This window comes from Penicillium bovifimosum, assembly GCF_028826915.1.
Source record: "Penicillium bovifimosum strain IBT 22155 chromosome Unknown utg000003l_segment0_segment0, whole genome shotgun sequence".
NCBI lineage: Eukaryota > Fungi > Ascomycota > Eurotiomycetes > Eurotiales > Aspergillaceae > Penicillium > Penicillium bovifimosum.
This window is the reverse complement of record NW_026622712.1, coordinates 2,760,606-2,770,803: the sequence shown is the minus strand read 5'-3', so window position 1 is coordinate 2,770,803 and position 10,198 is coordinate 2,760,606. Positions and strand designations below refer to the sequence as shown.

Here is a 10,198-nt window from a genome sequence, read left to right as displayed (position 1 = left end):
TATGCCCTAAATCCACCGCATGGAATTCGGAATGATCTTGTAGTGGCCAGACAGCTCATTGTTGCCCTTTCTGAGCACGCTTACCTACCTTTTAACTAGGCAATCCTAGCTAGTGTGTAGTATACATGTATGTATAACCTATTGACAAGTGATGGCTAGGCCGGGCCGCCGGGGTAGCAGCCGGCGGTTGCTTTTTCTTCCTTGGAAGAAGGGAGGGAGATGAGAAGAAACTAGATGGATGGCACCCTGCAGGCGAGGGTGGGAGATGCATATAGGAGTGGGGTTATGTATTGAGACAACTTACATAACGACACGTATGGACATGTGTGTATCAGAATCTTGGCTGGTTGCCATGCACTACACGCGCAATCGAAATGAGCCTGGTGACACTATCAGCAGATAGTGCACGCAGGTATCATGCAAGAATACCGTAGCACACAGTAATATGCTTCAGTGCCATTGGATATGGGAAAATTGAGTATCAAGAAGTGGTTGGAAAAGTCTCCTAGAAGCGGGGAGAACGATTGGACGGTGTGAAGTGAATCAACGAAGTTGGAGACTCGGGGCCAAAGTAGTTGAGCGGATCAATTGCATAAATTGTGCGCGTAAAGGTTTGCTAGATGAGACTCTGCTAGGCATCGGGATAGAAAGTTGAACTTCCCGTCCAGCATCGTAACCTAACCATAACTTGTGCGATTGATCCGCCCGCACCTTCTCGCCCTGAGACGACGCCGTCGCCGTCGGCGCCATCTGCTTCGTTTGTTTTCTTCACATGGCTCAATCGTTTACTTGACTTCTTGGATCCTCTTCCAAACACTTCTTCATCTCTTCATCTTCATTCATACATCAAGGACGTGTTCTCTTCTCCCCTGAAAAAGGTCGCTGTCCAAGGAATGGAATGGATGGCCGTTCTGTCTCTGTCTCGGATGCATGGAGGTGGTAAACCAAATCATCTTCCCTGGTAAGACACTGACATCCTATAACGACGAAACCATGTTGCTGATTCGCTAACCTGTTGGATGTAGGCGTTCCGAGGGAGTGAGGCTCCCAGGTGACCAATCAGAAACCCGGCATGGCGTTCTGTGGAGCTTGATCTCTTTTCCCAAGCCGTATACCTCGGGGGTACAGCTCAGAGAATTGAGGAGAGTCAGGAGACAATGGGTAATGATGCTAAGTTGATTCATCTTGCTAATACGTGGCTAACAATGTATTTCCTTCACAGTGCCTGACCTGATCGAGTCTTACAACCGCGAAGCTAAGGGCATCCCGATTGGTCGCGCCGCAGAGGTCAACTTGAGGAATAACCATTCTCAGTACATATTCACCTGGTAAGTTAGATCCATGTTTTCCACTCGAGAACGTAGCTCATACTTTGCAGGTATGGCCTGTCTTTGGCCACTTCCATCATGCTGTGGATGGTTGTGCGCAAGAACCCTAACGAGGCAATGCGCCGAGTTTGCCAGAACCGAAACTGGTAGTCGGTAGGGATTCCAACATTCCTCATTGAGCTGTGAGGCCAAGGATTTCTTCACAGACGTTCCGAGAGGGCCTGGCGTAGGGATTACATGAATCGTTGTCCAAGGAATGGATGGCTGTTCTCCCTCTGTCTCAGAGGCAAGTGGTGAATGCCACACATCATGTTCCCTGGTAAGAGACTGACATCCTATATGGATGAAACCACGTTGGTCATTTGCTAACCTGTTTGATTTAGGCGTGCCAAGGGAGTGAGGCTCACAGATGCCCAATCGGAAACCCGGCATGGCTTTCTCTACCTGGTAGGGTCATCTGCTGAGTGCAGGCATAGCTGAGAAACCAGCCGCCTCCGACGTGTTAGCGGATGACTCTGCCCATGAGCACAAAGAGCCTCCAGCATCCATAGATGCCGCGAGCGACGTCACCTATCACCATCTGCTAACAGCAACGGTAGACGGCATTCCCATGAGGCAAATATCCGCAAACCATTCGGAGATGATTCATTCACAAGCCCTCACCGACATCGCCGTGGCCATGACAGCCACTCATCAGCCCCGAGCAAAATCCACCAAACAGTGCAGCAGGCCCCTCAAACACGGTGGGCGCTCTCCTTCCCTTGGAGGCGGAGAGGAAACACATGGTATGAAAAGCCCGGTCGAGTCCGTCCCTGGGAATGCAGGGTTTTCACCTCGGAGCTGTCTTTTCGAGATCAAATTGCGTGAAGGGGATTTGAAGCTATTGCATTAGACAAAGTGAAAACGTTGGTCACGATGGAGGGATTCACTGTTCAGAATACCATTAGACCAGCCACATTACTCATGCTTAGGAACGAGCTCCATATTGCACAGTAATTGAATCATGAACACACCTTAAAATCGCTCTGGATACGCGGAAACAGTATGCATGTAACTGTTCTGGAAGGAGGACGGGCCCGATGGGAGGTAGCTATCCTCGAACTTGTATGATGAATCATTGTCCGGGATTGGAGATACAACATGTGTAGACATGGGTGGGCTAAGTGGGCATCGATAAGTAATTATTCTGTCTGTCGCCATTGCCACGCCTGCACAGACTCTATACGCAGTACAAGTCATGCGACTTAGCAGATGCCGTGATCTCACGTGCTGTTGTGTAGGCGAGACACACAATATGCCCTCGCCTCTGCTTTGTCTCTACTGTTCTCAATTAATTCATTCATCCGGTTTGGATTGGTTCCCTTGGCATCTCTGGGCTCCATGAAAGCGCACAAGGCCATACTGCGATCACAAAGATTCACATTAATCTAACCACCCATTATCCCCTCTTCGCCCGAAGCATTGAAACGTCAATAGAGCAAAGGGGTAGAACTTGTTGCTATCATGGCCACCGAAAGCAATATCTTCATGCCGGACTGCGATCTCGCCCATGGACGGATCGGCTGATAGTCCACCGTTGTGGTGTAGGAATACGTAGGTTATCTTCAGGCCTCATTCCTGGTAGGCACTAGGCAGTGCTGCCAGTGCATTAGCCCAGTTACTTTCGTGGGAGGTGAAAGCTGGAACGCAAAACGCCAATGGAAGAAGCCGGCCGCATCGGTGCGTAGGAGCGGTGCGGTGTGTGAGTCCAAGGGGGTGTATTGTGTTAAACCTAAGCCTACTTGTCTAGTCACTCTAGTCAATGTAAGATAGCCTACACGATGTACGGAGGCCTTAGGTTAGGGTTAATGAGGACATCATCATATTCTAACCACGTGGTACACGTGCAAATAGACATCTACGCTAGTCCATAGACGGAATAGCGCTATTGCTAGCGCTATTTACACCCATCGTATTATTTAGAGGCCTTCTTCACTTCCAAAATTCCTTCCATCTGCATACCTTCGACTTTTACTGCATTACACACATTATGGCATTATCTACCCTCCGAGTCTGCTCGAGTTGACCATCCCTCTACTGCCAAAGATCATTGCTGGCAATGAAAAGGTTTACAAAGTTAACCATCCCCAGCCTGTCGATCGTCCATATGCAATGGAAGTTGATTCTATGGGGGGCGGGGATTGTATTAGCATCCACAAGACCTAGCAGAGATGGGATCTGACTTACACAATTGAGGAATCTTGGAATGTTTCGAATCATGATCTGTGATGTTGTCAGATAATAGAGGGAGGGGGCTAACTGATCGTGGTGCGTTCGTCGATTCCATGCAGAATTCGATCGAGGCTGATTATCCGCCCACTGTGGTCTACCATGTCCTCACTGATAGCGGCAAAGTCTCATCACTCACTCTCAACCTCACCGCTGTTGCCTTGGTATTGAGGTTCGTGCCGGCTACGCCTCTTCCGCTATGCGAAGCCGCGTCCAACCTCAATTCCAACCCTCGCCATTTTCACCCCTTAGTGACCATGGCCGTCTGACGGTTCACCAAGGCAACAGCGGTGGCGTTGAGACTTTGCCGACTATCAGTGAGGACACGGTAGACTACAATGAGCGGGTAATCAGCCTCGGTCGAATTCTCCATGGAATCGATGAACGCACCACGGTCAGTTAGCCCCCTTCCTCTATTATATGACAACATCACAGATCATGATTCGAAACATTCCAAGATTTCTTAATTGCGTAAGTCAGATCCATAACAGACGGGTACTTGAGGATGAGAGCCGGCCGACGTGCAAAGGTTATGGCACTTATCGAAGCCAAGGCACGCCCCCGATTGACATACGAACCGCAGGTATCGATGCAGGAGGGCGCTCAGATTGTGGCGCTCTTGAAGGACAAGAAGCCACCAGCGGGAGAGTAAGTTACACAGTCAGCCTGATGCCTATTTAAGGTCTCAATTACGCGGGTTCACTCTAATGAGGATCGTTCAATCCATTCTCGAAAGAATGGAGCCTAATGGGAACCCGCTACTGGGTTGTAGTAGTATTCTTTGTCGTGCGTCTCTTCTTGTTTTCTTTCTTTCTCTTCTCTACTTAGCTTCGTTATCTCGTGGAAGTGGACTCTGCTTTCCCCAGATTTAGTCTGTCCCACAATCCGAACAAAATATCCCCAAGGCACTCCAGGAGCGTCTTGCAAGTGCCATATCACGTGGCTTCACACATGTTGTCTTCGAGAGCTCTCCCGGTCATCATTCTCTCAGTCTCGTCTCTCTCTTTGTCAAGAAATAGAAATCGCGCCAGGACTCGCATTGCCAAAGATTAAATTCATCAGTGACTTGTTGAGAAGAATCACCGCTTGGTCCTCTACCAACTACATTAGCAGTCGACTTGGTTTGAGATGTTGAACACGCAGCCGGAGATTGATGATAGCGCAAAAAAGTGGTAGTTGTAGGTATGGTATTGCATATCATGATATCACTAGATTTCTGTCATATCATCGCCCGTAGCAATACACAGTAAGAAGCTACAACCCTTGCTCCGCCCACACGTGTTCTGAGATTTCTTCCAATCTATGCGGTGATATTTGAATGTCGCCTTCAGGCGGGACTGGTGGACGACACAACAATTCCTCAAACGGAATGGTCAGAGGTACTGAGGGCCTGATGGAAATCTGTGAGTTTGGTTCGTTTGCGTTGTGGGATGCTGTAATGGTCTGCCGTATGTATGGGGCGTACCGGGGCCGCTGCAGTCGCAAGGAGTCGACGGTCGCGTTCAAAGCAACAGTCTCAAACCTGACATTGGATTTGGGGGTGGTTCTGCTAATGGACACGAGAACTACAAGCTTCACATCTCCCCTTGAATTTGTTAGCCACCAATCCGCATCCGCCCGCAGCTTTCGATATGACTCGGACGCCCCCACTTCCACCACAACGGTCGGCCATTTGGGACTGCGACCTGGAACAGGTTGTGCGGGGCCATACGTCGCGTCGGCCTCCTTTCTGCAAAATACGCCATGGATGGTTTTGGACCCTAAAGGGCGAATTGCCTTTCCGAGCCCCATGTTGTACATCTCATGTTGCATTGCACCACCCAGGCCACTGGCAGCTGTTTCATGGGCCCCAGTTAGGAGCTTGATGATCATGTATCGAGTACTGGGACTGAACATCTGCCGGGTATTGCATCGAGAAAACTTGTCGGCAACGGCTGGTGGGACATTTGTGAAACGTATGTACTTCAGCACGTCGGCTGTGTCTTGGTTGTCTCTGATAGTCTTCCGCACGGCATTCTCCGTCAACCCGGTGGCTTGGGCTGTGTCGTTGGGCAGCGCCGCGAAGCACTCGATGTCTGCGTGCTCGACGTCCGAGGTGCCCGAGTCATCAGACATTGTTGAAAGTTTGGTCTTTGGGGCCGACGTAAAAATTTCCGAAAGGGAATTCTCGAGGAGAGAAGGTGCAGGCATCCCGGCGGCCGAACCTTAAGGTTTCATCCGACTCCTGAGCGCTATCCACCTGCGTAGTCATCCGTCCAAACTACTGAGTCTAGCAAAGGGCGGCCGCCGGCGCGGCGTGGCCCGTGAACGGCTGAATACCTTGTCGTTTGCATCTATCTTGGTATTTCCTTTCAATCTCTGTCGTATTTTTGAGAACCTCGTTTTGACTACCTATCCCAGTCGGCGGGAATGCAGAATATAACTTGCTTGAAGTAAAGCATCCACTAGGCGGCTAATATGGACGAACTGTGCGTATACTGTATAGTATATCAGTTGCCGAGGAACCAAGGAGTAATTATACAAGCCATTGGCCCCGGCCCCTGCAGCATGTAGAATGTCGTTTGATGCATTCACCATAGATCAAACGACTGTTTTCCCCTCCGATCTGCTGCTGGTCTGAGACTCTGAGTGCTCTGCCGGGCCGTCTTTCGGCGTCTACTTGGGTTTGAGATGGATGTCAGTACGAAAAGTGCACCCCACGACTCACCGGGACGCATTTCACTTTGTCATAACTCATGGTTGACTGAAACCATTCCATGGCTCTTGTAGTTGTTCTCAATCGATTAGCAGATCCACCAGTCAACCCAGGACACTCCATAGTCCCATGTGTCGTATAGGTAGATACCGGAGTGAAAATGGGAGAAGACTAACCGTTTGACAAAAGGAATCTGGTGAGTTCTCCACCTACCTTGGACCATTGTTCAGATACGAAGGCCAATGGATATGATGTCGTCGTGAAGTGTGACCCGCAACGCAACTCACAGCATGATGCGACACAACCCTCCAATGCACTCGCCTAAACGATCCCTTTATGTCTAAGGTATAGTAGGCGCTTATGTCGTTCCAGGTTGCCATGTTGAGTGCTCCCCATGGTTGCTCTTCCGGTTTGCTGGTCTCATCATGTGTCGCGTGAGGTGCCGTACCCTCCCTCCCTCTCACTTTATCTTCTCCTTTCTCAGTCTATCCCCCATCAACCTTCATCCCAAGAACAATCAATATACCTACCACAACGAAGGTCCTGGTTGATCTGGTCTGCGGAATCGGTTGATGAGGCGCCTCATGACGTCCAAGTAGAAATGAAGGGCCCAAGCGCGTCCTTCCCCCGGCGGCCGCGCTGTCTCGACGGGGATTCGGCGGCCTTGATGCCTCGACGGCCTTGATGCCTCGACAGCCTCGCTGCCTCGGAGGGGACTTGACCCCTCGTCTGTTGGTAAGCATCCCGCCATCACCTTCCATGCTTTCTCATATCCCTTCATCTCCTTTCACCCCTTTTCATATCCTTCATCTTCTTTCACCCCTTTCCATGACGAAAGCTGACACTGATGACTGGAGCCAACACAGGGACTGAGCAGGCATCTTCTGCTCGCCGACCATCCACGAGGAACGCTCCGATCGTTGTCCGTGTGAGCAGCAAATGATGGGATTCGGCTCATCTACTCGACGCCGATCCCACGGTGGCGATCGGGTGATGCATGGACTCGACTGAACACCTCGGTAAGTTATCGATACCCATCTTGACTGGAACGACATGAACTGTTTGATGGCTAACGTGTTTGCCCTTCGGTATGACAGGTCGGGATAGCTATCCCTCGGCTGAGGGCAGCCATCAAGGCTGCGGCATGCCCTCCGCGTTCCAGTACAGTTCGCAAGCCAGGCGGGACCCACCGAGACTCGTCCCGTCACCGGATCTCATAATACCTCGTACCTGCTGATTTCCTTCCTCCGGCAACTTTTCCAAGTGCCGCAAAGGTCTCTCGTATCCTTTGTCGCCCTCGTTCTCGGATGAGGGCCCGGTCCTCGCCGAGTCGAGCGTAGGCCAAACAAGTCGACCGGCAGACGCGCAAATCCGGTCGAAGAAGTGCAAGAGAGGGTTCTTCGGGGTACGAGATCTTCCTCGTTCGGTATCGAGTCCCTCCCTGGTGTGCATATCATATTTCCGTCCGTCTCATTGATGGAAATGTATGCCAGAACAATGGGCTTGTGGAAGAGTTCGAAGTCGTCGGTTTCGTCAACAGAGCATGTGGCGGATTCGATGTATGGAGCTATGGATTCCCTCTGCTATGCTTTATGCCCCGTCTGTGTTCTCTGATCTTACCCCCGTCCATTTTATCAAAGACGATAAGCACTGGCGCCTGGCCTTAAGGCTGGTCTTTGCGACGCCCTCTATCATGGTGCCCATATTCAGAGAAGATCGGCGGAGAGTGGTGGAGGCCTCAAGAAGGGCAGGAGGATGTCCTGAACGGCAGAGATCTTCTTCTCGGAAAGCAGGATCAGGGGCTTCTCGAACTCGACCTTCTGGGACTTAGGGTCACCGAGGGTATGCCCTTCGACCGTGGTTACACTTCCCCCTACTCCATCACCGACCTCCAGCTCGTTCTCAAGAGTCTTGCCCTCCTTGAGCTGAATGGCCTTGGCGACACTCACACCGTCTGAGCGATGATTAGCTTTGCCCTGGTCAACGTAAGTTGAGTGATGGGAAATGCTTACCCTTGGTGATCTTGGGAGAACCGTCCTCCAGGGCAAATTTGAATTGGTCGACTTTGATTCGCTCGTCCAGGTAGGCGGGCGATCACCATGGTCAATTGTTGCGGAGAGGTTCGTTCGGGAAACGAAGCCGTGAACATCTTGCTTCACTTCCATCCCCTTGCCGGTGTCGAATGGGCTTTCAGCACTCTCACGAGTCAGGTCTCAAAAGTCAAAGGGACTCCGAACCATCGAGAAACCATCGAGAAACAAAAAAGATCATCCCATCCAGTCTGTAGTCACCTGGGGTTCATAAATGCCATGTTGGTTGAAGAATTACAAGTTCCCGAAGACTTCCACCAAGCTTATGTGTGGAGCACGTGGAGTGGGAAAACGTCGATTGGCGGGGGATCTTTACTTTTGAGTTTTGACCCCCAACGAGGGGAAGTTGGAATGGTCTGATTGAGACGGGCTCCTTCCTTCAGCCGAGTCCTTGCCATGGCTGCCTCTCAATTCCAGGAAGGACACCGCGTTCCAAGCATAAGGCTTTGTATGCCTATGGCTTGGTCAACTGAGAAGAATGCGCTATGAGTCGGACTCAACTGAAGTCCATCATATTTGCCGTCAATAGTGCCAGCAGCAAAGTGATTGTTAGGCGTGACTCCTCGTCTTGACATAGCTGCGGCTCTGGTGCCTGAGGATGCAGGCAAGGACGAGTAAGGATGTCATCACTCATCCCCAACCTCATGTTTGACTTTCTCGCTGCCTGGTACGAATGAATGTACGTAGTTCTCGATTGGACAATTATCCTACAATTAGCGAGTTGAATTCACGATCCCATATTCAAACTCCCATTTTGCATACACTACCTTAAGAGAAAAGACCCAAAGCCTAGATCGTGACACGAATGCCTCATGCATCGTCTATCTCCGCCATACAAACCCCTTTACGTGGTACACTGATACAAATTACTGCCATTCTCCCTGAATACGTGTCCTTCCAAGTTGCGATGTTGAAACAGTTCTTGTGACGCTCGACCAGGCCTAGGACTTGAGGGGAAGAAGCCATTTTGTATATCAGATCCATTCCTTTTCTCTCTAGGTCGCCTGTGCAAGATAGTCAAATCAGCAAAAGTTCACATAGATTTGAAACGAGTATGACAGAATTGTGCCGCAAGTGTAACTCAGAGACCAATTGTTTAATGTAGATATGACTCTGGTTCAACAAATTCCTTTGCAGAAAGGGAAGTGGTCGATCATCATAGAGGGTTGTTGCGGGGATATTGCCATGTTGATATTCAAAGGATGTCTTACCTGGTCTGGTTGGTCAAGTCGCTGTTCCATGGTTCCCACTAGTAGGTATGAGCCACGGCCGCCATGTGGCGGGAAGTTACCATATTTGGTACTTGGGAAGATTGTTCCTGGATTTGCAGCGAGTCAGGTGCTTTTGGGTTCGGTCATTGCTTTACAGTGGCTATGATCCCTGTCTGTTAGTTGTATATTCAATGGAGCGAGGAATGAATGGCGTTTTCGTATTCCGTTGTGAAGAGAACGGGAATCCTATGCCAGGAAGAACATATGACTGAGATGATCCCGAGTTAAGGGTCTAGGTAGCCTTCATGTTCAAATCACGATGGCCCTGAGTGACTTTAAATACGATCGCTAGGGGTCTAGGGCATCGGCCCTACATATTTGAGAAATAGGATTTTATATGGAGAATGTTGTCATTGATGGAGCCATATGACGATGCTGTACCCACCTACATCGTATAAAAATGTGACATTGTGAAGTCGGTATACCGACGGGCAGCAACGACAACGAGACATCCATATTGGTTTTCCATTGTTCTCCTGTCCTTCAGCGGTCTTTCACTATTGCTGGTCGAGGAATTGTTTGATCCTGAAATAAACCTTTGTGTGC

At 50.1% G+C, this 10,198-nt stretch overlaps 5 protein-coding genes across 5 annotated transcripts; 3 read left to right on the top strand and 2 right to left on the bottom strand.

Moving 5' to 3' along the window:
* Nucleotides 1-930: 930 nt before the first annotated feature.
* On the top strand, nt 931-1,478 carry N7515_004090 (Surfeit locus 1; the record flags this gene model as incomplete). The annotated part of the gene is made up of 3 exons (XM_056664834.1): nt 931-961; nt 1,223-1,328; nt 1,379-1,478. 3 exons carry the CDS (start codon nt 931-933, stop codon nt 1,476-1,478), a joined length of 237 nt encoding a protein of 78 aa, XP_056523891.1.
* A 159-nt stretch (nt 1,479-1,637) lies between these two features.
* N7515_004089 (uncharacterized protein) lies at nt 1,638-2,220 on the top strand (the record flags this gene model as incomplete). Its single annotated transcript, XM_056664833.1, has 2 exons — nt 1,638-1,647; nt 1,805-2,220. The coding sequence occupies 2 exons, from the start codon at nt 1,638-1,640 to the stop codon at nt 2,218-2,220; spliced, it is 426 nt and encodes a 141-aa protein (XP_056523890.1).
* Nucleotides 2,221-3,795: 1,575 nt separating this feature from the next.
* N7515_004088 (uncharacterized protein) lies at nt 3,796-4,248 on the top strand (the record flags this gene model as incomplete). The annotated part of the gene is made up of 2 exons (XM_056664832.1): nt 3,796-3,994; nt 4,088-4,248. 2 exons carry the CDS (start codon nt 3,796-3,798, stop codon nt 4,246-4,248), a joined length of 360 nt encoding a protein of 119 aa, XP_056523889.1.
* A 602-nt stretch (nt 4,249-4,850) lies between these two features.
* On the bottom strand, nt 4,851-5,711 carry N7515_004087 (uncharacterized protein; the record flags this gene model as incomplete). Its single annotated transcript, XM_056664831.1, has 1 exon — nt 4,851-5,711. One exon carries the CDS (start codon nt 5,709-5,711, stop codon nt 4,851-4,853), a length of 861 nt encoding a protein of 286 aa, XP_056523888.1.
* Nucleotides 5,712-7,997: 2,286 nt separating this feature from the next.
* Nucleotides 7,998-8,392, bottom strand: N7515_004086 (uncharacterized protein; the record flags this gene model as incomplete). The annotated part of the gene is made up of 3 exons (XM_056664830.1): nt 7,998-8,245; nt 8,304-8,328; nt 8,390-8,392. 3 exons carry the CDS (start codon nt 8,390-8,392, stop codon nt 7,998-8,000), a joined length of 276 nt encoding a protein of 91 aa, XP_056523887.1.
* Nucleotides 8,393-10,198: the final 1,806 nt, after the last annotated feature.